This window comes from Mirounga angustirostris, unplaced genomic scaffold (genome assembly GCF_029215605.1).
Source record: "Mirounga angustirostris isolate CCGP_5_RB_7025 unplaced genomic scaffold, mMirAng1.0.hap1 SCAF_5, whole genome shotgun sequence".
Lineage (NCBI taxonomy): Eukaryota > Metazoa > Chordata > Mammalia > Carnivora > Phocidae > Mirounga > Mirounga angustirostris.
In genome coordinates, this window is record NW_026991713.1 from 148,098,786 (window position 1) to 148,126,447 (window position 27,662).

At 50.8% G+C, this 27,662-nt stretch overlaps 2 protein-coding genes across 5 annotated transcripts in view; one reads left to right on the plus strand and one right to left on the minus strand.

Annotated features, from left to right (window-relative positions):
- Window positions 1-523: 523 nt before the first annotated feature.
- NUBP1 (NUBP iron-sulfur cluster assembly factor 1, cytosolic) lies at window positions 524-27,568 on the plus strand. 4 transcript variants are annotated; one of them, XR_008506101.2, is made up of 11 exons: window positions 524-675; window positions 754-858; window positions 2,925-3,058; window positions 9,456-9,524; window positions 11,894-11,926; window positions 12,524-12,614; window positions 13,297-13,451; window positions 16,114-16,224; window positions 16,493-16,599; window positions 19,348-19,431; window positions 19,971-20,010. XR_008506101.2 is itself a non-coding variant. In XM_045874965.3 (11 exons), exons 1-11 carry the CDS (start codon window positions 657-659, stop codon window positions 25,196-25,198), a joined length of 963 nt encoding a protein of 320 aa, XP_045730921.1. In that variant the 5' UTR covers window positions 524-656; the 3' UTR covers window positions 25,199-27,568. The 4 variants fall into 4 exon arrangements, 3 of the variants coding, with proteins under 3 accessions (XP_045730921.1, XP_045730920.1, XP_054363481.1); XM_045874965.3 differs by lacking the exon at window positions 19,971-20,010 and adding an exon at window positions 25,140-27,568 and having other exon boundaries at window positions 16,493-16,595; XM_045874964.3 differs by having other exon boundaries at window positions 16,493-16,595; window positions 19,971-21,671.
- Window positions 20,219-27,662, minus strand: part of TVP23A (trans-golgi network vesicle protein 23 homolog A) — a 29,276-nt gene continuing 21,832 nt past the window's right edge. Inside the window, exons 3-8 of the mRNA XM_045874968.3 lie at window positions 23,835-23,979; window positions 23,261-23,350; window positions 22,897-23,025; window positions 21,662-21,790; window positions 20,943-21,002; window positions 20,219-20,368 (exon numbers count right to left, since the gene is read on the minus strand). Of these exons, the coding sequence (XP_045730924.1) occupies window positions 20,943-21,002; window positions 21,662-21,790; window positions 22,897-23,025; window positions 23,261-23,350; window positions 23,835-23,979 (553 nt within the window). The 3' untranslated portion in view covers window positions 20,219-20,368. The remainder of the gene's footprint in view (window positions 20,369-20,942; window positions 21,003-21,661; window positions 21,791-22,896; window positions 23,026-23,260; window positions 23,351-23,834; window positions 23,980-27,662) is intronic.

Below are 27,662 nucleotides of genomic sequence, written 5' to 3' on the forward strand. Positions count from 1 at the left end.
TGGCCAAGCCCTCACGGTTACCAACCACGGGACCCATTGGCATTCAGTGCCTCTCACCGTGACACCACAGTTGAGCCCATTACTCAAGGGCCTTCTGCCAAAACCTTTTAACGGAATCTAATCATAATGGGGGGGGCGGATTCTATAAGGCAAATGGCCTGGACTATATCCAAATTTATCCATGTCCTAAAAGACAAAAAATGGCAAGGGGGAGGGAGAGGAGGACTGTTCTGAATTAAAAGAGACTGAAGAGAACAAAGGGAAGGTGCGACTTTTGACTGGATCCAGAATAAGGGGGTGTGTGTGAGAGGGTCTTATTTAGGACAATTGAATACATTTGAATTTAAAGTGTATGTTAGCTAATAATTTTGCATCAGTATCAAATTTCTTGGGCATGAATGGGCACTGAGGTCATGTAGGACAATGCCTTTGTTCCTAGGAGCTTCATGCTGAATAATTCACGAAAGATCTCCGCAGCTCAGTTTTGAAGGGAACAGGAAAAGACCAGCCCCAAGCACCTGACACAAGGTCCGCGCGTGCGCAAAACGCTCTTTCCGAGACTTACTTCGCGCGGCTGGAGAGTCAGATTGGGCGCCGGGAGGCGGAAATACGTAAGGGCAGGTTCCGGTGACCGTGGAGACGTCGAAGGCAGCCGAATGGAGGAGGTGCCTCAGGGTGAGTGCACGGAGGGGGCGTGGGTGGCGGGGCTGAAGGGACAGGAGCCACTTTAACTGTGACCTTGTGCCCGCGCAGGCTGTCCCGGAACCGGCAGCGCCCAGGCGGGCCGAGGGGCCTCATGTCAGGGCTGCCCCAACCAGCGGCTCTGCGCCTCCGGAGCCGGCGCCGCTCCCGACCCAGGTGAGGAAAGGGCAAGACCTGAACCGGAACTGAAGGGCGCTAGCCAGGAAGAGGTGGGACCGGGAGGCCTCTTAGGAGGGGTGGGTCTAGAGGAGGCGGGCCATGGAAAAGTCCGGAAGAGTAGAGGGAAGTAGTGGGATGGGGCGGAGCCTGAAGGACTCTTGACTGGTGTGGAGTCCAAAGGGGCCTCAAGAGGGGCGGGGCCGGGGAAGGAGGGGTGGGGCCAGAGGTTTGAGTGACAGTGACTGACGGGTCTGATGGGGGGACGTCGTCCTAGGGAATAGGGTATAGACTTTGAACGGGGGGTTGCTCGGGAATATTCTTTGGACAGAATTGTCTTGCTTTTGAAAAGGATTGATTCTCCCATTCATTTAACAGAAATATATATTCACCTGGGCACAGTGCTCAGTGCTGGGGATACAGCTGCGAATAAGAGAGACGAGACCACTGCCCTAGTGGATGTGAGTTTAATAGGGGAGACCCACCATAAACAAGTGAGCAAGCAAATAAACCATCGCAGCAATAAGTATGACGAAGGACAAATCGGAGGGTGGGAAACACTGGGGATTTACCAAAAGGATCTTAAAAAGCAGGAGCCTGGGAGAATTCTGAAGGAGTTCGGAGAGAGAGTCGGGTTTGATTCCTGGGTCCTGCAAAGAGTATGACCTTGAGCGAGACTTCTGAGGTCTCTGAGCCTCCATTTCCTTATCCAGAATGGGGCAAGGGGCGCCTGGCTGGCTCAGTCCGTAGAGCATATGACTCTTGATGTCAGGGTCATGAGTTCAAGCCCCACATTGGGCTTGGAACCAACTTTTTTTTTTTTTTAAGATTTATTCATTTGAAAGAGAGTGCACTCACAAGCAGGAGATGGGGAGAGAGAGAGGAAGAGAATCCCAAGCAGACACCCCACTGAGTGCAGAGCCAGACCTGGGGCTTGATTCTGGGACCCTGAGATGAGCTGAGCTGAGCAGAAACCAAGAGTCAGACGCCTCTTGGAACCTACTTTTTATTTATTTTATTTATTTATTTTTTTTAAGATTTTTATTTATTTATTTGACAGAGAGAGAGAGAGCGAGAGCAGGAACACAAGCAGGGGGAGTGGGAGAGGGAGAAGCAGGCTTCCCACTGAGCAGGGAGCCCGATGTGGGGCTCGATCCCAGGACCCTGGGATCATGACCTGAGCCGAAGGCAGACGCCTAATGACTGAGCCACCCAGGCGCCCTGGAACCTACTTTTTAAATATGGGGCAGGTAGAATATTTACTTCATGGTGGTATTTTAAGGAATTGAAGTAAGTTGAAAGGTTGAATGCATAGCAAATGTATAATCTGTGATAGTTATCTGTGACTGGTCCTCATAAATGCCTGCTGTTTGTCAGGGATTCTTAACCTTGGCAGTACTGCCATTTGGATCTGGATAATTCTTTGGGGTGGAGTGCTGTCCTGAGCCTTCTTAGACATTTTTTTAAAGATTTATTTGACGGAACACAAGCAGGGGGAGGGGCAGAGGGACAGGGAGACAATCTCCAGCAGACTCCATGCTGAGTGGAGCGCAAAGCCCAACAAAGGGTTCAGTCTCAGACCCTGAGATCATGACCAGAGCCCAAACCAAGAATCGAACGCTTAACCAACTGCGCCACCCAGGCACCCCTCATTGTTAGACTTTTAGCAGCATCTGTGGTCTCTACCCACTACATACCAGTAGCAACCCTTCCTCATGACAACCAAAAATGTCCCCAGGCGGATTTTGCCCCCAGGTTGGGAACCATTACTATGTGTGAAGCTCTTCTGGAGCTGAGAATATAGCAGTGAACCCTTCAGACAGTCTCTATCCTCATGGAGCTTAGGTTCTAGCAAGGGGAGACAGACGAGTAAACCAATAAACAAAATTTCGAAGAGGATAACAGCTTTATTTTCTTTGTAGTACTTATTGCTGTCATTGACTAGGTGGTATTTCACACACAGTCCGTTGAAATAGCCCCAAGGATTTAGCTCCTACTAGTCCATTGGAAAAGTGACACTTGAAATTTAGTCAGGGACTTCATCACCTGATTTGCTTTCTTTGCAGCCATAGAAGAAATCAAAGAGAAAATGAAGACCGTGAAACACAAAATCTTGGTGTTATCTGGGAAAGGTGGTGTTGGAAAAAGCACATTCAGTGCCCACCTTGCCCATGGCCTAGCAGAGGATGAAAACACACAGGTGAGACCTTGGGAAAAACTGGGCGAGGCTCCTAAATGAGGGTGTGTGATGATATCTGGAGAACTGATTCCTTAGACTAAGTTGAATTGGTCTTTCGGGAATCTAGATCCTTGCAGAGAGGAGGAGGAAATGCATGGCAGCTATGCAGTGAAATGAAGGGTTTCATTAGATTCTCTAGCTATGAAAATGGACAGCAGGTGTACATTTCTCTTGGCATGCTGATCATTTTGTTAAGTTCAGACTTCTTTCTCTTACCCCCTTTCTGCCTGTTTCTAGGCCAGAGTTCTGCAAGCTATAGCCCATGGGCAAATTCAGCCCCTCTCTTGCCTTTTTATGGCCTGTGAGCTAAGGATGATTTTTACATCTATAAACATTTGCTTTTAAATTGCTTTATAGTATCCTTGATTTTGCCCATAAAGCCTAAAATACAGTTGACCTTTGAACAACATGGGTTTGAACTGCATGGTTCCACTTATGTGTGGATTTTCTTATAGTTATTTCGCTTAATAGCATTTTTTTCTCTAGGTTACTGTAGTATGAGAGTACAGTGTGTAACACATAATGCACAAATATGTGCTAATCGACTGTTAACTATAAGACTTTGGTCAACAGTAGGCTATTAGTAGTTAAATTTTGGCGGAGTCAGTAGTAATACATGGATTTTCAACTGCACAGAGGTTGCCCCTAACCCCCCGCCTTGTTCAAAGGTCAAGTGTATTTTCTTTTTGACTCTTGAGGAAGAAAACATTTGCCAACCCCTGAACTGGGCCACTCACTGGTGCCCAAGTATACACGTGAGCACGAAAACTCCAATTGCCCAGTAAAAATCAGCTGCTCTCTGGATTTCAGCTTTAATGGAAAGTATGGTATGATGAGGAAGAAAAAAATACTTTCTACCACAAAGCTCGAATGGAAATTTACCGTGCCTGTGATTTTAAAAATACATTGGGTTGTTCATGGGACTCAGGATAATTTTGCATTGACCTTAGAAAAGTGATCCCAGTATTCACTTTGATTACCACTTGATACCTGATAAAACCATGAATACTGCAGTTTCTAATTTTTTTTAAAACGCAGAACACATTCCATCTTTGTTTTCTTCCAAAATGAAATTTTATTCAAAATTCCAGTGGAGAAAATGCTTACCCATCAGAGCTGCTAGAGCAGCATGCATGTCTCTTAGAATCCAGCTATCCCATGGGTTGACCCCTTGAATCGAGAGACCTGGCTGAGGACTTGTATGCTGGTGCTATGCGTGGCCTGTCTTAGCCTGCTGCTCTCTGGATGGGAATTGCCAACTAACTGTCCTCTTGCGTCTCAGGACACCGTTCAGGGCCTGCAGAGGAGTTCTGCGTAACACAGGCAAACAGTTGTGTTTTGTGCATGCTGTTCCTTCCCATTTCAGTTCTTCCCACGGTCGTCATGCCTTCTTTATACATTGACTTATTTCTGAGCATTAGTTTTCTTCTTATGCATTTGTGATACTGAGTAATTTTTATATACAAGGGTTGACATTCAGTTCAGATTTCGTTTCTAACTGATAAATGGCCCTTCACTTTTGTTTGACTAAAAAAAAAAAGAGTGCTAAATGGGGCTGTAAAGGTACATTTAATCTAGTATTGAAATTTCAAAACTGCCACATATTGCCCGTTCTATTTTGAAACTCTAAAAGCTGGGTAAATTTCAGTGTTGTATACCTGTAGTAGGTAAACCATTTTACGTAAGTGTGAAATAGCACCATAAGATCTTAACATAAAGCTTGATTTTTCTCCATAAAAAAGCCAGCTACAGTGAGCAGAGGATCTAGCTCACCATTCTTACATGCGCTGCAGGACACTGAGATGAGACACCTCGCCAGTGTCCAGGAACTCCAGGAATACAGTTCTCAAATCTCTGGATTAAGAAATTAGAGTTTGCTTCAGGACTGGGCAAACTGTGTGTGAAGAGCCAGATGGGGAATATTTTAGGTTTTGCTGGCCCTACAGTTTCTTTGGCAACTGTTTAGTCCTACCCTCAAACAGGAAAGCAGCCATAGACGGTCTGTAAACAAACAAACTTGGCTGTGTTCTAACAGAATTTTATTGTCACTGATATTTGAATTTCATAGAATTTTTACATCATGAAATAGACTTTTTTTTATTCCCCCCCCTCCCCGCCTTCTAAAAATGTAATAACTGTTCTTACCTCATGGGCTGTACAGAAACAGGTAGCAGGCGGGGTTTGGCCCCAGGTTGTAGTTTACTGGCCCCTGGTTTGGTCTGTAGCACCAGGAACACTGGTGTTGGCTGGGGAAGTGCATCTGTGAAGGAAGACTGAGACCTGGGCCAAGCCCCAGCCTTCTTGAGAGTGAAGAGGCTGAACTTGGTGATCTGTAATGCTCGGCTTTCCTCTCACTCACCCAGGATCTGAATTCTCCCTTATTCCTCATTTCTGTTCTGATCATTTTAGAATGCTGGAGCTGTTCCTGCCGGCCTGCCAATGGCTGAGGTGGGCTTCTCTGAAATCTGGCATCCACCATCCAAGATGTGCTGTAGGGATTTGGGACAAGGGTGAGAAGCCTGGGAGGGACAACTGGGCTTAGGGAAGGCAGCCTCTGGACTGTGGTGGGGACAGATGGAACGTGTGTATGGCAGGCAGTCTGGTGGGGCTCCTCTAGTGAAGGGGACCAAGGAAGAGGCTGAGCCAGACTAGGGAGGCTTTGAGTGACCTGGTAAGACATTTGGCATGCATAGAGGCAGGATTTGAGCATTGCTTTAGGAACATCGCAATGACAGTCAGCCCAGTGTGTGATTGGGTATCATTAGAGGGGACAGGAAGCCAGTCAGGAGATGGTGTTCATGTCTCGTGAGCAGCCACGAGGACCCTGATCAGGGCAGTGGGTGGAACAAGTGCGAGGGGACAAATGCGGGCGGAGTCGGGACGATGGAAGAAGCAGGGCCTCACCACTTCGGAGAAGAGGGGGTGTTCGGAGCTCCGGTTGAGCATTTGGGGCATGGTGGTGGGTACAGTCAAGCCTGGTGGTGGGGAATACAGGCTCTGGAGAGAGACTGCCCAGGTTCACGTCCCAGTTCACCCACACCACTTCTGTGACCTTGGGCAGGTTACCAGGCTCTCTGCCTCAGTTTGCCCTGTAAGACAAGAGTCAGGAGCAAGTGAGTAATGCACGTAAACGTAAAATGCTTAGCATGGTGTCTGATGTGTAGTAAGTGCTCGATAAATGGCTGTGATAGCAATCATTGGTCCTTTATCCACTAACCGGAGCGCGGGGCAGAGGTGGTGATTATTTCTGCTTGTAGTGCCGGGTTTGTAGCCCGCCCCACCGGGCACAGTGCTGAGCAGGCTCAGAGTCCGCTTGTTGATCCATCCTTCTGTTAATCAACAGTCTCCTGCCCTTTGAGGTTCAAATGTGCATTGGCCAGTTGGTTGGCCAAAAACTGATTGTTTCTCTGAGAGAGTATTCATATCGTCCAGAATGCTCTCTGCTTTTGGAAGCTGTCAGGCATGTTTTATTGTGTGTGTGTGTGCACGTGAAATTTTTTTTTAATATAAAATCATAGTGTATTATTAGTTTCAGGGTAGAATTTAGTGATTCATCAGTTGGGTACAACACCCAGTGCTCATTACATGAAATGGCCTCCTTAATGCCCATCGTCCAGTTACATCCCCCCACCCACCATCCCTCCAGCAACCTTCAATTTGTTTCCTAGAGTTAAGAGTCTCCCTCTCTGATTTCATCTTCTCTTATTTTTCCTTCCCTTCCCCTATGTTCATCTGCTTTGTTTCTTAAACAGCTCTCTGAAGATGGGCTTTAACCAGGCCAGATGCAGGTAACCACTTGGGAAGAGAGAGCTGTTTGTATATAATGGTGCTTCTATATAATTCTGTTGTGAAGTAGCTGCCTGGACTTTGCAACTACAGGAAAACGCGCCACCATTTGGTGTGGAAATACGGCTAGAGAAGCTCATATGCGATAAGAACCTAGGAAATATTTTAAATATTTATAAAAACAGTTTTGTTTTAAAATGAACAACTATGACTATTGTACAGTTACTTTCCTCACTGAGGACTCTGAACATTCCTGTATTATTTCATGTGTATTGAAGAACACATGGTGGCTTACCAAAAAAAAAAAGTCCACACTTAGGAAAGTGTATTTCCTCACAGATCCTACTCATGACTGAAAATGCCACTGTGTCCAAAGGGTGCAGGATATTGACAGACAGTAGACTCTGAGTCTGTCTGGTTGATTGATCTCAAGTAGTACACATTCCTTCCTTGCCTAAATTGAGGAGGGAAACGCCTGGTCCCTTTTCTGTCTGCTATCTGGTGGAAGCTCATCCCTAACTCTGAGCAGGGCTGTTCTGTGTTAATGCTCAAGGCAGGCAGGTGTCCAGCAGCTCGTTAGGAAAGGGCATGAGCCAAGAGGGAGCAGAATTGGGAACCACCCCCCTGACTAATGATGGGCAGGCTGGAGAGGGTGTGAGTTGTGGTGAAGGGGGCAGGAGCCTTGATAGTTACACCTGAGCTGGGAGACACCACAGACTAGCATGCTGTTTATCCACCGCAGGGTCACCTGCTCCCACAAGTGACCCGGGGGTCATCTTGCCTTGTAATCTGAAAGGCGAGCTATAGCACTAACAGGTCTATTCTAGGGGCTTCCGGACTGAAGTTTCTGAGGCCTGTCTCTGGGGCTGATGGACTTTGGAGCTGGAAGGGACCTGATGATCTCCTGAACACTTGTTTGACAGAAGCTCCGACAGAAGCAATTTGTATGAAATGACCCAGCCTTGGAGTGCCAAGAGTCAGCACTACAGCTCACCTCCCAGGACTTCTTCTTAAGGGGAAGTTTGGGGGTGCTGAGTATGGGAAAGTTTTGGATCCTGACAACACCCTGTTCCACGACTCTCTGGCTGGGAGAGAGGTGTGGCAAAGCCTGTTTGTTAGATTTCTAGCACCTTCCACAGAGGCCCTGGTAAGATTTACTCAGGCACATTTGTCTCTGCTCGGGTTCTCTGGTCTGAGCAGAAAGGGAATCCAGTTGGATGGATGTTAAGGTAGTGACAGGTTCAACAGGAAGCCTGAAAGGGACAGGACACAGGGCCCCTCGGAGGTCTGCATAACAGGGACATGTCATAGCCTTTTTGGGTACCACCATGGGAGTGAGTACCCATGATTTGTTTCCTGCATCCTTGCATCGTTTCCCTCAAGATTCACCCCCTTGGTTGAGCATAGCTCCTGAAACAAATTGTTCCCCACAGAAAGGGCACGGAGACGGAGTGGCTAGAAACCGAGAGTACTGTTAAATCTGTTAGGGTCACAGTAATGGTGTAGTTTCCCGAGTCATGAGGCTCTGAGGTAAAATGTCTGTGGATCATTAACACATACCAGCCTTGTGTGTCAAGAAGGCGAAGGAAGTCAGGTTGTCAGCCTGAGTATCCTTCTGTTGCGTTCTTCAGGTGGTCCAGCAGAGGGCGGGGGAGGCAAGCGGCTGATCTGAGGATGAGAAGTTTTCCTGATCATGGGTGTGAGGAAGCAAGAGGTAGGTAGGGGTTTGCAGGGTGCAGTGAAGAGAGAAGCAAGAAACCAATTAAGGGCAAGTTAAAAAGTTACCCAGATGTGCTGCACTTTGGATGCTTGACATCTGAGCTTTCAAGATGAGTATTAACTCTCCTCTTCAGAGGGTTCCTGAAGACCGTCTCAGACCTCATTTATCACACTGAGAAAGCAAGGATGTTTGGGGTGGAAGGAGTGATTGGAGGTTGCACAGATCACTAGCAAAGAGCTCTTCTAGACTTCTTTCAGGAACCTTCCATCATTAACCCTCAGGATCACAGCACAGTGGGGCTCGGTCACAGCTCAGTGGGAGGTTCCACTCTGGCCCTTCTCTGCAGGCCCCATGGGGTGGTGGAAAGAGCCCTGGTGTTGGAGTCGCCAGGCTTCAGATTATGTCCTGGCTCTGCTGCTTGCTTCCTGAACGAATCCTTGGGCCTCTCCAACCTCCATTTCCTCTTCTATAAAGCCGAGATGATGATACCCACCCCTCAGGCACGTGGTAAAGGCCGAGTGAATGGTGGCTGGACCTGAATCTTTAAGGGACCTGACGCCGGGTCTGGAGGATCACCCCAGAGTGAGGCCAGACATGGGGGATGGGTGTGGAAATCCATGGTGTTGCTGTGCTTTGCCAAGCTCTTTAGGAGTCTGAGACTGTGTGGCCATGGCCTGGAAGATAAATGTTGGAACTCCCCCGAGATTCCTCTCGGTCCTTGCTTGACTCCATTTCTTTCCATCTTCTCTCCTTCCTCCTTTCCTCAAGAACTCTGTTTCCTTCCCAGTGGTGTACATCTGAAAGATTGTACATTCAGTCGAGTCACTGCTCTGGTCTCTTCTTATTTCCCAGGTCGCTCTTCTGGACATTGATATATGTGGGCCATCAATTCCCAAGATAATGGGACTGGAAGGAGAACAGGTAATAATGATCGTGGGAACCACAGGAAAGTATTCTCACGGCACACCCTAGCACCGGACTACTCCCACACAAAGGGGTCAGCAGAGCCATGCATTTTTACACGGCCCTGTTGAAACCAGGTGAATGTTCACCAGTCCGTCTGTCTGCCTCAGTGACCACCGTGAGCTTGGGGGTTGGGACTGGATATAAAGTGCACCCACATCATTTGAGAAGCATCAGTTTCAGTGCCTTCTTAAAGGGGAAGGGAAACAGCAAGTAAAATGCAGAAGTAGGACACAGAAACTTCGCACTGCCTGGGAAAGCTAGACCAGTTCTTGCTAGGGGTCTGTACCCTGGAAACGAGGGAATGTTTTTGCCCTTGTTGTCACCCCTGGGGAACTGAGACTGTGAGGTGGCAAAGTGACATGGGGTGGGGACAGGGCCGCAGCACCACAGCAGTCCATGCAGGTGCCGGTCCCCCTCCTCCCCCCGGGTGGCAAGAAGCTGTCCCAGAAAGGGTCCCCCTCAAAGGCAGTGCACTGAAACAGGGCTGGGGGGCTAGGATGTTCCCAGGGTGTCACATGGGTTCGTTCATTACGTCATTGCTGGGCCCTGCTGGGTGCTGGGATACAGTAGTGCATGAGGCAGATCAAGCCCCCTGCCCTGGTGGGAGGCTGCAGCTGATAGTAGAAAATGAAAGCTGGGTAAGGGGACAGGGTGAGCCAGGGTGTGGTCAAGGGCACCATGCTGTGGAGAGCGGGTGAAGAGCCTTCTGGGCCACGGGAGCAAGTGCAGGAGCGCCGAAGCCAGCATGTACTCCGAACAATGAATAGTGGCAGAGGGACAAAGGGAGGGTGGCTGGACAGTAGCCAGAGGCAGACAGGCCAGCCTGTGGACTCTGCTCAGGGCTTGGGATAGATGCTGAGGGGGCTGGGAAGGGCACGACGCCGTCCAGGGTGGAGGCAGAGCTGCAGGGTGCACGTCCGCGCATGCGCCCACCGGGAACAGGCTGTGTAGCAGGCGCCCGCAGCATGGCCGAGCGCCTGCTTACCTGTAAGCGCTGTCCAGCTAGCCCTGACTGCACCCTTACGTGAGCATCCTACGAACGCCGACGTTTTTACGTGGTGAGAGAACAGAAGTTGTGCTCTTTTCTTCTACACCACGGGGCATTTCCTTTATCCCTCTTTCAAGCCTGCCACTGTGGAGACTGAGTTTAAACAGGAATGAAGGGTGGTGGTTACATTAAGAGCTGGGTGAACTAGGTGCAGAGGGTTGGGCATACAGCTGTGGTGAGGAGCATGGACTCAGACATGGAATTGTTGAATCACTGGAGTACCTCTGAAACGGATGCAGCATTGCACATTACCTGTATTGGAATTTAAAAAGTACATAAAAATTGAAAAGACCTTAAAGCCAATCACCCAAGACGATGTATTCTAGGGCTGCATTTCTGGGAAGTGTCCAGAACAGGCACATCTGTGGAGACAGACAGGAGCTGGGGGTCACCTAGGGCGGGGGGGGGGGGGTGGCGGGAGGATGTGGAAGGATTGGGCGTGACCATCATGGGGCACAGAGTGGCTTCCTGGAGGGATGAAAATGTTCTCCAACTGACTGCTGGGTGCCCAGCTCTAAGAATATCCCAGAAGCCACATCAGTACGCTTTGAACAGGACGCTGGTGTGGTATATGAATTAGGTCTCTATAGAGCTGTTTAAAAAAGTAAGACTTCATCAAGAAAATGGGCTTTTTGTTTCAGCTACTAGGTTGGTCTAAAGCCCACTTGCTAAGACTGATGTGTAGTTGGAAGTTGAGTCAGTCTCGTCTCACGATGAGAAGACAGTGCAGAGTGGAATGCTGGCTATTACTGAACACCTGCTGGAAGGAGAGAGTCTGAATCTCAAGGTGGCCCCATGAGCTTCCTGTTGGCCCCCTCCCCCCGGGGGGTGCAGCAGACCAGCACAGAAGCTCAGGCCATGGATGGGGCAGGTTCTGGGCCACCTGTTTCAGTGAAGCAAACCCCTTTCCTGGAGTTGCAGAGGTGGCCTGCATTTCCTCAGCAACACCCCCACCCCCCGAGTCCTGTCCCACTTACAACCTACCTTACACCCCAAATTATATGTGAACTCGGCCAAGCTTGGTTCCCTGCCTGGATCTAAGCAGTTTCAAAATAACACAACCTGGGGGTAGGGAGGGGGTAGGAAATACAGCTTCTGTTACCCACTGCCTCGCCCCTAGCTGCTCACTCTCTAGTAAGAATTGAGTGGTGGCATTTAAGACAATGAATTGTATTTTCTAAAACTGTCTTCCTAATCTGTAAGTCTGTGTGGGTGAGAAGTATGCCCACAGTGCCTCATTTCTGACCAGTGAATGTCGGTGTTCGTGTTCCCGCAGGTTCACCAGAGTGGCTCGGGCTGGTCTCCAGTGGTGAGTTTTCACACCTTTGCCTTATTTGCAAGGCAGTGCGCCCTGGGTCATGTGTTCAGAACGGATATGGTTTGGGCTGGCAGCACCCTCCTCAACCCAACTGTTGATCCATCAACGAGTATTGATAGGGGCATTCTTCTAGGCTCAGGGAACACAAGTAAGGTCAGGGATTGGCAGACCGTTTCTGTAAAGGGTCAGACGGTACGTATTTTCAGTGTATGGGCCATACACTATCCACCATTATAGTGTGAAAGTCGTAGTATGTAAATGAATGACCGTGGCTGTATTCCAGTAAAACTTTATAGAAGACCCGGAGGCGGGCCAGGTTTGGCCCGAGGGACCACAGTTTGCCAGCCAGGCGAGGGACTGCTGCCGTGGTTCCCACACTGCAGCATGTGGCCCCGGGGTGCCTCGTTCCAGTCCCCCAGTACGGTAACCCTCCTTCCCCCAAAATGGTTTGTGGATTCAAAGAATGAATAGGCCCAGAGATCACACGGTCATTTTGTTCTCAAAATGGTTTTTTCAGTCTGAGCTCCGATAAACAACAAGGAAGTGTTATGTGCTGTGGTTTTAAGTGTTCTTTGCTTTCTCCTCCAGTACGTGGAAGACAACCTGGGGGTGATGTCAGTGGGTTTCCTACTCAGCAGTCCTGACGATGCCGTTATCTGGAGGGGACCAAAGAAAAATGGTTTGCCACTCTTTTTCTCTGTGAGCACAATCTTCCAAGAGCAGAACTGCTTTAGGTTTCCTTTTCAGCCTGTCCCATCAGGACGGCAATAGTCCCCTGCTGGGCTTTGCAGAGGATCATGGTTAAGCATCTGGTTGCCTCTGTCTTGGCTGGTTGAAGAGAGCTAATAAAAATGGAGAGCTGATAGAAATTGTTTTGTTTGTGAGGCGACCGTGATAACCACTACACTACGGAAACGGGATAAAATTATTTTATGTTTACTGCGAGTGTTTCTGTATTTGAGACCTAGGTAACTCTGAATTAAAAGTGTGGTTTTATAATAGCTTATTTATGTCCAGGAAGTGTGTGAGGTGAAATCCTAGCAGGTTGGTTGGGCACGGAGGCTTCAGGTAACCGTGCAGAAGTGTCCTTTATAGGGCACGGCTCCTCAGCCTTTGCACTATTGCCTTTGGGGGCCAAGTAATTCTTTGTTAGGGGAGGGGTGGACTGTGCTCCACATTGCAGGATGTTGGCAGCACCCCTGGCCTCTAGCCACTAGATGTCAGTGGCGCCCACACCCCCGTCGTGACACCCCTGATTTAGAGCACAGGCCAGGTGTACATGAAGATTGCAAAGTGCCTCTGTAACATTGTAGATAAGAGAGAAGAGGCCTCACCGGCTTACTCGCGTGCGTTCTCTCCAGGCATGATCAAGCAGTTCCTTCGTGACGTGGACTGGGGAGAGGTGGACTACCTTATCGTGGATACCCCGCCCGGCACGTCGGACGAGCACCTGTCGGCCGTCCAGTACCTGTCGGCGGCACACATCGATGGGGCTGTGATAATCACCACCCCCCAGGTGAGCAAGCGCCCCGGGGGAGCTGCCTCCAAACTTGGCTGTGTCCAGCCTCGAGGCCCATTTCTCGAAGCAGCTCCTGGAACATGTGCTCCAACAGCCCTCAGTGTGGATCCCCAGAAGCCTTGTTAAAAGCTTTATGTTTGGTCCAGGCATTTGCTGTCCACAGATAAGCATTCCACAGTTATTTCTGTCCACAGATGAAAGCACTAGCAGCTCAGAGTTGCCTTTCAATGTCCTTCCCAAAGCCGGCAAGACCCCCTGTGCCGTTCCGATCTGGCTTGTCCCTCGTGGTCACGTCACCCTTGCTGTGCTTACACAACCTGCGTGCTGCTTCCGTGCACCTTGTCCGGTTTCCCATCAAGCCGGCCTGGGGTGTAGACCGATTTCTGGATAAGCCGCTGCGGTCCTTGCTCCTCCTTCAGCAATGCCCAGCTCCTGTACCAGTCACCTAGAGGCCGTGCTGAACCCAAACGAAGGAGAGCACAGGAGTGTCCTCTGGAGCGAATCCAGCAGTGAACAAGCGCAGTCCGGTCTGCACCGGGCTTTCTTATCGTTGCCAAGAAAGCAGTACATTATTCTTTTCAGTTGTACCTTTTTTCACGATACTCTTCTCCGCTCCTAAGAAAGCACAACAAAGGAGGCTTTAGTCCGTGAATCAGTCCATACCACCCCTCGTGCTCCACCACACCTTCGCAGAGTACCAGCTCTGTGTGGGCCCCGTGCCAGGCACCAGGAAAGCAACAGACCAGTCCTCCCTCACAGCCTGTGTGGCTCATGGAGGAAGGTGGGTGCCGGACACGAGGCGCACACAGGGCTCCAACAACATTGACAGGCACCGCGCGCCACGTGAAGGTACCCGGGTCGGGGAGTGCTGTGACGGGGTGTGTGTGTGACCTCACTCTGGTGCCCTGTGGAGAGGGTCTTGGGGGCACATGGAAGGGCAGGACGCCACTTAAGCGGCGAGAGAGGGGAGCACCTGGCCCAGGGGGTAGTAGTGAGGATGGACTTATCCTTAACGATGTTTTGGAATTTTTACCGGGTGGGCCCCACTCTAAACCAGCAGTACCAAGGGCAGGTCCCAAACAAGTTACCTAAAAGGAAAACAATCTATTTGGAATGGAGCACTGTGATGTGGGATGTTGATAGTGGGGAGGTTTATGGGTAGGGGGCAAGGGGCATATGGGAACTCTTTCTGCTCAGTTTGGCTGTGAACATAAAACCACTCTAAAATCATTAAGAAACAACAAAAATCCAGTTGGCACAAAGGTGGCCTCTCCAAAGCCACATTTACTGTGAAAGCGAGCATGGTGTCCCCCTCGGGTTCAAGAGGGAAACAGACTGAGCAGATGCTGGCCCTTCTCCAGGAAGCCGTGGGAGGATGCCCCGCATTTGGTACTCTTCGTGTGGAACGTCTCTGGAGAGTGTGACTGAACAAGTATGGTCACCCACCTTCTCAGAGCCCTTCCCAGCTGCTGGCCCAGGCAGGCGGCTCTCTTTTGGGGGTCCTTTTTGACAGAGCAGGGGCTTTACTTAAAGGACCATTAAGGAGAGAACTGCTGAGGTGCAGTGAGATGCAGAGACTAATACCAGTTGATACCAGCTTATTTTCTAGCTAAATGCCTTTTTGTCTCTACCTCAATCTCAAAGGGACCGAGAACCAACTGTGTGCGTCAGGAGAAAGAGGTGACTCGAAGCCTTGAACCTTTGGGAGCCCAGGAGTGTTAGAGCCACAGAGGCTGGGGTGTGACCATACTTGACAACAGCAGGCTAGGAATTGTGTGTCTGATCCCGTGACCCGGGGAGAAGTAGAGAGGGAACCAAGCCAGGATGATATGCTACTTATTACTGTAAAAGGCGCTTTTGGAGTTCAGAAGTGAATTTGATCTAAATGTGGCAGTATTCCTTATTTTCTTCTTGTCCATAAAGTTGTTTTCGTTCATAATCGTCTAGATCAGAGGTTAGCGGACTTTTTCTATAAAGGGCCAGATAGTAAGTATTTTAGGTTTTGTGAACCACACGGCGGCCTCTGTTGCAAACACTTTTACCACCATAGGACAAAAGCAGCCAGTGATAATATAGAGAGGAACAGGCAGGGCTGTGTCCAGAAGTTTATTTAGAAAAACAGATGAGGGCGCCTGTGTGGCTCAGTCAGTTAGGCGTCCAACTCTAGGTTTCAGTTCAGGTCATGAGATCAAGCCCTGCGTAAGGCTCCGTGCTGGGTGTGGAGAGTCTCCCCCTCATCCACCCCACCCCCCACTTTCTCTCCCCGCCCCCCATAAATAAGTCTTAACACAAAAACAGACATCCAGATGGGACCCACAGGCCATACTTTGCTGTCCCCCTGATCTTGAAAATACAGCACAGTTTGGCTCGGTGTAGTATATTGATGAGAAAATAGAACACGGGGATGTTGTAAAAGTCATTTTTCTGTGTATTCGTTGTAAGTTTGCTATTTGGCCGTTCAGGTTTATCCTTTTAGGGTGTGGGGGGAAGTAGCCCCTAGAATAGGGCTCAGCACGTGGTTGGCACTAGAGAGATACTTGGTGAGTAAGTCTTTAAGGCTTTATGCTGGTGAACCCACTGCATCGCACCAGCCATCCCTGCAACCATGCAGACATTCTTTCTTCCACTTTGAAATAAATGGTCTTTTGAACCTTGATAGGAGGTGTCCCTCCAGGATGTCCGGAAAGAGATCAACTTCTGCCACAAGGTGAAGCTGCCCATCATCGGAGTGGTAGAGAACATGAGCGTCTTCATCTGCCCAAAGTGCAAGGTGGGAACGCAGCTGCCCATGGCTCAGCTAAGCAGTCCCTTCTGTGGAGGAGGAAAGCCTGGAAAGGGGTCTCAGCGACACTACTGCTGCTTTTCCCCGTCGTTTTGGGAAGTGCAATCACAACAATGTCTGTTGCTGAGTTAATGAAAATTCGTCTGGTGGTTAATGTTTCACATTTCAACAGCCATTTTTTTTAAGTTGCTTAAAAATGTCCATTTTTAATGAATCTGAAACAAAATCCTAATTCTCCCTTTAACTTGCCTCCCAGAAAGAAACTCAGATATTCCCACCAACAACAGGGGGTGCAGAGGTCATGTGCCAGGATCTGAAGATCCCGCTCCTCGGAAAAGTGCCTCTGGATCCACACATAGGTGGGTGAGTCTCAACGCCCAGCCCAACCCTCCCTTGCCAGACGGGGCCTTCACACCCCGCTCGCCCACCACGGGCACGACTCTGGATAGGGGGGCAGCAGACGAAGAGCGCACACTCCGGAGCTCCCCTCCAGCCAAGAGAAACCATCAACTGTGAGGGCATGTCGCCATGGGAGTGAGCAGACCTCAGTGTGAGGAGGATGGCGGGGTGGGGCCTGGAAGGTGGGAGTGAAGACGGGTCAGGGATGTGCTCAGACAGGAATTAGGTTCTGAGGTGAAAGTCATGAACAGAATTAGCCTCGAACACCCCTGAAGAAGACATCCTGCCTCCTGCGAGGTCCAGCACAGTGTGCACGGCCCTGTCTCTCTCAGCACTAGACGAGGGTGTTGGCCTGCCTCTAGGGGCCTCATTGCATGAAAAATGCTCCCCTTTTAGTACCGGAGTTCCCTAGGTCCCCTCCAGACACTCCATGAGCGGCAGCAAGACTGAAGGGGGTGGTGGTGGACCCCATCCCCATTCAGTATTCACTTTCCGGTGTCAGCTTGCTGAGTGGCATGGTCGGGTCACCCACACTCTTAAAATGACACCTGCCTCCAGGTTTTTGTTTGCCCGAGGTAGAGTTGAACTTAGCTTAGGCTTGCTGCGCCTGTGATGTGTGGAAGCGGTGGGGCGGTAACGTCAGCAGAGGGGCCTGGGCCTGAGGGAAGCCTGGGGAGAAGGCTGGAAGGCAGGCTCGAGCCCACGTGTGGATGGCTGTGCAGCCAAGCCTGGGAGCTGGGCCTTCGGGGGTTAGGAAATGAGAATCGGAGACTGTGGGCATGGGGATGAGTGCAGAGAGGGAGGCCTTCAGGGGGACCTGCGGGGGAGCGCGGGAAGGAGGCCTAGGGCACAGGGGCATGGAGGAAGAGGGACACACATGTGCGGGAAGGTGACAGGATTTGATGGGTGGGGAGAAAGGTGGCAGATGTCCGAGCCATCTAGCAGATGGGGACATCTCTGAGCAGCAGTGAACACGGGAGGCCGTGTTAGGAGGAGGGCCAGGTTCCGCCTCACATGCTGGGTCTCGAGGCAGGGAAGGCCTTAGGTTTGTCAGCAGGTTCAGGAATGTCGTGGGAGGTGCCCTTCCAGGTGAGACTGGGCATGTAGAGAGGAGGGGCCCAGAGCATGGTGTGGAGGGTGCAGCCTCGAGGGGCCGGGCCGCGCGGGGACCGAGCGCCTGCTTGGAGAACCCTGGCACCCAGGAGCGGGTCCCGAGACCTTTCCTCACTTGCCCCCTGCCCCGAAACCCCGCCCTGCTCTGTGCTTTCCTCCATGCAACACAGAAAACTCCAGCTGCTTCTTAGCAGGGGTACAGACACCCAGGAAGGTGACTGTTGGCACTGACCAGACGTGGTGCTGAGTTTCCCCACCTTTTCCCTGCAGGTGTGGGAGCAAGCGTCTCCTGCTCAAAGGCCCTCGGGGCAGGTAGACGGCAGGAATGCGTGCGGGTGGGCCGTGGCCTCCTGGCACTCTCCCTGCTGTCAGCCTCTGCCTATGCCACGGCCTGCATCCAGGTCCCTAGGGCAGGAGTGGTGGGCAAGAGATTAGGGGGATGCCTGGCAGAGAATGGGAAGGAGAGAGGAAGGGGGAGGTGTGTGCCTTCCTGCCTGGCTCCGGCTTCAGCCAGGCTTTTCTTTTTCGGGCCATTTTCCACAAAGAAGCCAAGTTCTGAGCACTTTACAGTAGATGCTAGCAAAGCAGAGGACCCCGACTACAGCTGCTGCGCAGTCCCAAGCTCAGAGAATGAAGTGCCTTCTAGTGGACAGGCCTGTGTGACAAGTTACGGGGCCTCGAGCCTCACTTGTAGCTGAAATCACGAGGCCGGCGAGCATCAGAGCAGGGTGGTTAGCACTGTCCTCTGCTGGGAAGGACGACAAAGCTGTGAGGTCACTGTAGACCCCCGCCCCCCCCCCCCCCCCACCAGAGCTCTTTTTGTCCAGTGGGAGCAAAGGCAGATTCCTGGGAACAGACCAGAAGCTGTGAAGGCACACACTCCAGGCCACGCTGGGAACTCCATGGCAAAAGGAGGTGCTGCCTCTCTGGCCCCCGGATTCTCAGCCCCGCCTGGGCCCCACAGCCCTGCTCTTGCTCCGCCAGCTGGGGGCGCCACGCCCCGATGGCCTCATCTGTCGGAGCAGGTGGTAACCGGAGGGGAGTTGTGGAGACGACACCAGAGGAGCCCCAGAAATTCTCAGAAATGAGCTCTTCAGACAGTAATGCCTGTTCTTGGGAGCACAGAGAGCAAAGGGGTCCCAACCAGGGCTGTGAAAATCAGTACACACTGCCCATTAGGTGACTGTTCTGGGACCTGGGACTTCCCAGAACTAGTCCGGCACATTCCCAGGGTAGCCTGCACTCATTTGGGCTCCACCTCTGCCAGCCCCTTCTCCTGGCTCCTTCCGTCCCTCGGTTTCCCTGTCTCGGGGCAGTGGCCCTTCCCAGGGCCCACCTGAGGTTGGGGAGCAGCTGGGAGCAGAACCACAGGCCTGTTTCTGCAGGAGTGCGGAGCCGGCGGACGGGAGGGGCTCTGCCCAGGCAGTCTCCTTGCACGGGTGTATTTAGGTTCCCATTCAGCTGGTGTGTGTCCTTAGCTTTGCTTTTCACTATAAGCGAGGGGGAGCTCAAGTTCTTAATGTCACAGGCCCAAAAGAGCCCCTAGTTCACCTTGCCCATTTTCTTCATGGATTTTTTTTTTTTTTTCACTTTTCTAAGGTAAGAGTTGTGACAAAGGACAGTCTTTTTTGATGGACGCACCGGATTCTCCAGCCACTTTTGCCTACAGAAGTATCATTCAAAGTATGTGTATGCGTGAGTCCTGTGAATTCAGAGGGCTGCCTGGCTGGGTGTGAAGATCCCCCTTAGAGCCCTTTATGGGTCATCAGGGTCACTGCCCTTCACCTCAGGTGGAGACAGTCATGCTTGTGGGGGCTGGGATGACCCCTCAGCCCAGGAAGCTAGGAATCTTTGAGTAAGTGGTTGGGGGATGGCGGGAACACCATGTGCAAGCCTGAGTGTGCTGGTCATTGGCCCCCTGGGGCCTGGATTTTAAGGCAGCTGGGGTGGGGACAGTCATTAAAGCTATAGGCTCTTGGTCTGTGGCAAGTTCCTTTTGCCCAGGAAAATGGTGTCCAGGGCAGAGAGCAGCATTCCTGGGCTTCTGGATCTGTGGAATGGGCTGATGTAAGATCTCCAGCCGTACACTTTCGAAGAGTCAGGGCATCGGCAGAAACAGGACCATTTGGGGAGTTCAGCCGTGCGGTGATTCGGCCCTCGCCAACAGAGGCAGGGCTGCCTGAGAAACGGGCACACCACCACTGCGTTGTCTCATGTTCCAGGAATTCAGGAGTTCTGTGGTCACCATCCCCCGAAAGAAGAGCATTTCCTCAGTTCCTGAAACACACGAGAGCATTTGAGACGCAAGCTGCACGTGCAACTCAGCCTGAGCAGCCTGGGGACAGTGTGGGGATCTTGGGCAGAAAGGGACCAGATTCTGGTAGGGTGTGAAGTCATTTCTGCAGAGACACTTTAATTGTAGTATTTACACTTTTCGACATATATAAAGGCATTCTTTACAAACATGCTGTCTTAAGAATAAAAATGTCTCCTCAAACCTCTCCCCCAAGGCCTGCTTCCGGGAAACCAACAGCTTGTTGGTCAGGGAACTCTTCTCTGCTGGAAGCTTTTTTAAGGACCGAACCTCTTGCTTCAGCCACTGTGGCCTCCAAAGAGATGCCTAAAAAAGAACCATTGCAAAATCCACAGTCATGGTTTCGAATAACAAGGTCCAAATGCCACTGCTTTAGATTGAGGGGAAAATGAAGATGGCCCAAAAAGCCCTTAAATCACCCATGTAAACAGAACAGGGTGTCTGTGCCCGTGTCCCATGAACTAATGTGTTCACTGTCCAGTCATTTCCAGTGTCCTACAAGACCATTTATAGGGTTTTTTTTTAATTACTTGAAGAGACCGACCTAAACTCTAGAATTCTCCTCACTGCCAGGATATGCACAGGAACTGACAACTGAGGGAAGAGGTAATTCCCGTTTTCCAGCTCCCTCCGGGCATCCATGGAAGGATGGGCAAATCCCTTGGTTCTCTCCCTCTCCCCTCCTTTCCTTCCCCTCCCTTCGTGCCTGCACCCATGGTCAAATTTGCGCATGTTCCATGGGAGGAGAGAGGGAGGGGGCCGGGAAGCCCTGGAAGGGCCCCGTGCCCAGGCCCCCACTCCGGCTGGCTCCCGCCCTGCTGTGCGCCCTGGCCCACTGGCACAGCTGAGCCCCGACCTCCACCTCCATCCTGCCTCTTACCTAATGCTTGTGAATCTCCAGCCCCTCAAGGCCAGGCTTCTGGAAGTCACTTGGGCTGGCCTGCAAGGAGAAAAGTCAACTGTGGCTTTGTCCTCACACGGGAGGGGCCTGATTCTGCTGATGCAAGGGCCAGAGCAAACCCACAACATAACTGAAAGCCCAGAGGGCTCATTGCTCAATGTCTTGGCATAAGGTAGTACTGTTTAAATTTTAACATAGCTCAAACTGTCAAATTGAAAAGATCTCACACTTCAGAAATAAATGTTAGGTTAAAGGAATTCTGTGGGTGTAGTACTTAATGCTGTAGTTTTTAAATCCCTTAAAACTAACAGTGGCAGTCACAAAAAGGACCAATACAATAGGATTCCACTTATGTGAGGGCCCTAGAAGAGTCCAATTCATAGAGCAAAATAGATGGTGGGAGGCTGGGGAGGAGAGACCAGGAGTTACTATGTCATGGGGACAGAATCTCAGTTTGGGGTGATGAAAAAGTGTGGTGAGGGACAGTGGTGATGGTTGCATGAAAGCGCGAGTGTATTTAACACCACTGACTCGTTTAAAGTGGTCAATTTTACGTTGTGTCTATTTTAACATACACACACACTAACCCTGGCAGCCTAGCTGATCAGGAAAACGTTAAAATCACATTTGCCAGTAGGCCACCTGTGCTTAAAGCATCTGGAGTGCAGGGGTCCAGGAGAGAGAGCTCAGTAACTCACCGTCTGGAACACCGTCTGGGACAGAAAACGGGCTGTGACTTTGCTGATGTCACTCTCCCCTCCCATTTTACAAAGGATGTAGCCATACAGGTTAGCGGCTTGGAGAGAAATCCCAGCTATCACAAGGGCCTGCACGCAGACAAAGCAAAGGTCGTTCTTCTAAGAGCATGTATTGAAATTTTCCTCCCAAACTACATAGCAGTGGCTCTGGCCTGTACCTGGTAACAGCCAACCTTTCTTGAGCACTCAAATAATCACAGACACTTTTTAGTCAGCAACAACCCAAGAGGGTGGTACCATTATCATCCCATTTTGTAGGGAAGAAACTGAAACCCAGAGAAAGGAAAGTTGCCCGAAGTCCCAGAGCTGATGCCTGGCTGGGCCAACAGCCAAACTCCAGAGCCCCCACTTTTGATTACGCTGCTACTTCTACCATCTATGGATGTTTTCTCACTGAAGGAGCCAGATCACAGCAATTAAATATTTGAGTAATAAAACTAAAATGGGGCGCCTGGGCGGCACAGTCAGTTGAGCATCCGACTCTTGGTCTCAGCTCAGATTTTGACCTCAGGGTCATGAGTTTGGAGCCCTGCATTGGGCTCAGTGCTGGGTCGGGAGTGTACTTAAAACCTGTAAAAGCTTCAGACCTCAGGCTTGCTTATTCCTATTTAGGAACATTCTAAGGTAGGATATCACATGATTTTGCTTACAACTCGTCTCTCAGCATTATTCATAGGAGTCCAAAAGATACACCCAAATGTCCATCAGCGGATGAATGGAGAAACAACACAGCATGTCCACATGATGGAATATTACACAGCCATTAAAAAAAAGGACTGATAAATGCTACAACACAGATGAACCTTGAAATTTGGTGTTAAGTGAAAGAAGGGTACAAACGATCACACTAAAGAATTCCAGTTACAGGCAACGTCTAGAATAGGTTAAGTGTTGGAACAGAAAGAGGAGTATGCCAGGCGCTGGAGGTGGTGATGGCTAGAGGGTACAGGGCTCCTTTTGGGGGTGCTGAAAATATCCTAAAATGGGCTGTGGTGGCGACCGCACACTGAATAGACTAGAAGCCCCCTGCATTGCACATGCTAAGTGGGTGGACTGTACAGTATGTCAATGGCCTCAGCAAAGTCTCAAATCAACGGACAGATAAGAAAACCCACTCCTGCAACCCTGGTCTGTGCAGATGGCAAAGCACCATCCGAGTCGGGGTATCGCCTTACCAGCCACTTGAGCTTCAAGGAGAATAAGGTGCTAAAGAAGAACACGATCCAAATGAGCGGGCAGATGATGAGGCCGAGCCAGAAGATGCGAGCTTCAGCCTCTGTGGCAGCGATCTGATTCGGAGAGGCCTGTTAAAGGGAGAAAGAGTCCGTGTTCAAAATGAGTAAAAACGGTCGCAGAGCAGCCCGCGGTCCTCTTGGCTTCTCATCCGCGGACTTCTGCTACCCGCTGGTTTTGGTGGCGCCCCCGCAGCGGTGGGCTCGGCCCTAGGCGGGAATCCGATCTGCACAAAGCCCAGAAGGGACCCATGCAAACTTTCCACGCCATTTTCCTGGTTCGAGTTTGACTCGTAATGGACAATACCTTTCTGGCTTCAAAAATCCAGTGGCTTTTCCCATCTTCATCTATCTGGTTCCACCAGCGGAGGCCCACCATGAGTCTCCCGGTTACGTTCTGGGGGAAATGGACAGAAGGACTCTAAGCACGCCACAGGGAAAGAAAGTCCTTGTCTTTTCACTGATGAACAAAATAAAAGTCAGCAGTTTGTGTTGAACTTATCCTGGGAGCAGGAGAGGTAAGCTGAACTAAGCTTACCTTAACCAGTGACTTCCCTACCCTGTGCACACGTGCACACACACCCCCAAACAATATGTAGCAATATGTATTTTAAATATATGCAAATTTTAGCAAAAAAGCCCCAAGCTGTAGGGAGTTGCCACCCTCATGACATACATATCTGCAACCACGGCAGCTGAGAACCAGGACCATTTTCTAACTCTTAACAATGTTTAAGTGATGTTGGCTCACTATTTCTAAGGATCTGCAGTTTCGAAGAAAAGTACCTTTTGGCCCAGATCAGCCACGTGCCTCGGGAACGTTAGTGACCACAGCCCTCGTGCGTTCACGAGCGATGGCGTCACGAGTGAGGGGGCCTTACCTTCACAGACCAGAAGTCAAAGGACAGGAGGAGGAGCACAGTGACGAAGCAGCCCACAAAGCTTCTGCTGAACCAGTCGCAGCACACATAGGTGACAATGGCACTCACCCGGAAAAACAGGTGGAAAAAGGTGGCCAGCGGGTGCCTAGGGAAGAACCCAGAAGCCCCCTCACTGCAAAGGCCAAGAGGGCAAGCACCAGACTCACTGTATGGGCTCTGACTCCCCATGCTCTGCCCCGGGCACTTCAAGCCCCGCTCCATCAGGCGGCAGGTCTGAGACCGTCAGCAAATCAGAAGTGCTGAAACAGTCATCGTACCAGCATCTTTGCCCTCTCAAAGAATCCAGTACTTTCCCCTCATTTGATTCCAAATATCATGGGCCCCCTTCGAAACTCGGCCACCTTTGAAGTGAAACAGGACAGTGGTCACTGCCTTCCCACCTGGTAGTGATAAGGACCAGTTCCCTAAAGGTAAAGGTTGGGTTATTCCACCAGTAACTGAGCAAGCCGCCTGCAGCCCACAGGTGCAGAATCTCGTGTCACTGGGGAACCCATGTTCCTGGATAGAGGGAAATCATGACTCATCCCACATCAGTTGCTTTAAAGAAAAGTCTAGAAAGGCCAGAGACCCAAGGCTAGCTCGAGCACAAGGGCTGCCCACGTATCCAGAGCAGAGAGAACACATGCCCACAGGGGTCCGGCAGTTGATGGTCGGGGGGGACACGGGCCAGGTAGAAGACCCTCACACCATTCTGTTTTCTCTTTGGAATCCGCTTTGGTAGAGCACGAGTAGGAAGAACTCAGATGGAGAAAGCCACAGTGCAAGCCAGGTGGCAGATGGCAATGAAAGCAGCAGCCAGCACTGGGAGGGAGGGGCAGGAGGAGCGGGCCGCCCCACCAGGACTGCCAGACCCGCTGTTTGCATGAGAAGCCAGGAATTCAGAGTTGCGACAGGAAAATGTTTTTACGTGACGGCGACTAATAACGCTAATAAAATAGCGCAGGCTGTGTTGCATGCTGGCTCACAAGCCTCCATCTGACAACCCCTCGGGTGCTCAGAGAGGTAGCCAGCAGACCTGGAGCTGCATCGGGGAGGGACCTGCTCGTCCTCCCAAGGAAGGACCGTGCAGAGAAAGCAAACTGGACTCCTAGGGAATTGTGCGGTCCTGACTCTCAAGGGAACAGGACGGACTCGAAAGCAGGATTTATAGTGAGCTCTGCATTTACTCCTGATATTCCAAAGGAAGAAGGAGCACTGCCAAAACCCCAGCTATCTGCCACAGCGCTTCTCGCCTGTGCCTTTCAGATGCTGAGCTCTCCTGGCGGCCTGGCGCAAGCCAGCCTGGGACATGGACCCGGCCCTGAAGAGTCAGACATGATCCGTACGCCCTCCACATCCGGAATGTCCCCGAAGATTATACCCTTGGGGGTCTCTCATACCCTCTTTTTTTTTTTTTTAATTTTTATTATTTTTTTTAAAGATTTCATTTGTTTATTTGAAAGAAAGACACAGCGAGAGAGGTAACACAAGCAGGGGGAGTGGGAGAGGGAGAAACAGGCTTCCTGCGGAGCAGGGAGCCCGATGCGGGGCTCGATCCCAGGATCCCGGGACCATGACCAGAGCCGAAGGCAGACGCCCAACAACTGAGCCACCCAGGCGCCCCAATACCCTCGTTTTTAAATAAATGTTTGCTATTACATTTTATTGCCTTTTTTTTTTTGAGAGCGCGCACACAGGGTGGCGGGGTGGGGGGGCACAGGGACAGAATCTCAAGCAGACTCCCTGCTAAGCGTGGAGCCCAACACGGAGCTGCATCCCATGACTCTGAGATCAAGACCTGAGCCGAAACCCAGAGTAGGGCACTCAATCGAATGAGCCACGCAGGCACCCGTTCTCTTATACCATTTTAACCTTAAATCTTCCTGAGGATCTTTTAACTAAATGTCTTAATACAATCTTGCCTCTTCGCCCTGAACATGGAGGAGTCCTCTATACAGTAACCGAAAATCCTTTGAGGGCAGAAGCCGTGTTTGAGATCATTTTATGTCCCCAATAGCACCTGGCATTTAAGTTTCTTGGCCAATATTTGTTGCGTCGAGCCTTGAAATTGGGTCTGTATTGTAGAAAAGTATAGACTTGTACGAGACCCACATGGACACTGTTCCAGAGTAAAACCTGGAAGTTAATGCATTCGAATAAATCCCCTACCCACCCAATTTTTTTCGGCTGTGGTTTCCTAAAATGCAGAGAAATTCCCATCGTCGGAAGGTTCTGCTTAGTTGGGTCCCAGTTAAGTGATGTCCTTAACTTGTAATGGAAAGTACCATTACCATGGCCACTATCATTACCCAGACAAAGCCCGAAGTAGAAGAGGTTGCCAATGGCACTCTAAAGTACTGCTTTCATCCCGTTTGATGCAGGCCGTCCTCTGGGCCACCTGCCAAACCCTCCTTCAGTCCACCTCTGGAGTTTGCCCAGCCTGTGGCCCCTGTCAACACTCAAGTGCTCTCAGACCAGTTTCCTGGTTTTGAGAGTTGTGAAGGCCATGGCTTATACCTGTCCACCCTTCCCTGCCACGGGGTCCTCCAGCCCCCAGGGCTCTGTCACCTCCGCGGCCACAGAACACACATGCGCACCGACAGTCACCTCCACCTCCCGAAGCCACTGGCTTCCAACTCCACCCTCCCAGGCACCCAGGAGAGGTAACCAAGCCAGAGGTGCCAGACTGCCAGCGTTCAAGTCCTGGTGCCAACCTCAGAGTAGCTCTGCGGCCCGCCCTCAGCCATACAACCCGCGGACACCTCAGTCTCCACTTCTGTAAAATGGGAATGCTGACAGTGGCCACTTCCTCGCTATTAAAAGATCAAGTGGAAAAAAAAAAAAAAAAGATCAAGTGAAGGTGGCACATAGAAAGTGCCTGAAACCCAGACCATGCTCAGGGACCATGACAAGCTTACCTCAGCCCTCAGTCACTCGAAACTGATCCACCTCCAAGGAGCCCAACTGCGAAATTCCCCACTTGACCACAACTTTCTCACTAGCCAGGGGCAGACCTTCACCTCTGCAGGGATCCCCCATGTCTCCTGACTTCTCCATATTCCCCCGTCCCTCCACTTCACCGAAGAGCCTTTCCCTTTCCTCAGCTTTAACAGTGCTTTCCACTCACCAGGTAGGAAGGAGCCTGCTACTGGAGGTGAGCAGGAGGAGGGGAGGACAGACTAAACGGGAGAGGAGATTACTTCAAGGGTGGTCAAGGTGGGGAGAGTCTGGCTGGGCTTCGGTTTAAGTTTAAATCCATTTTCACAGTCCTGGGCCCCACAACTGCAGTCTTCCTCCTTGGAGAAAACTCAGAAGGTTCTCAGCTTGGAATGCGCATGAAAGCCAACTGAGGAAACTTTAGGAGGTGCACAAGGCCACCCCTCCCAGGGCATGTGGGGTCAGACCTGGAGTGCGGCCCAAAGCTGGATTTTGCAAAGAAAAAGCCCTGCTCTACACTGGATTCATAAACTCTGGCCCCGGAGCCCAATCTGGCCCACTTCCTGTTTCTGTAAGTAAAGTTTTATTGGAACATAGCCATACTTATTCATCCGGTAGCCTGCAGTCGAAAATATTTACCCAGAAATTGTGCCAACCTTTCTGCTCCAGACCAGCATGAACAATGAGGAAATTAGGTGCTGTTCAAAACAAACCAAAATAAAGCATACTGCTATTAATGGCCCCAACCCCCCCCCCCCCCCCAAAAAAATCTGCTTTCAAAAGCAGGGTGGAAGCTAGCTGACTGGCAGAACTAAGGGATGGTGCTAGAGGTCAGAGGAGTGTCTGCGGGTG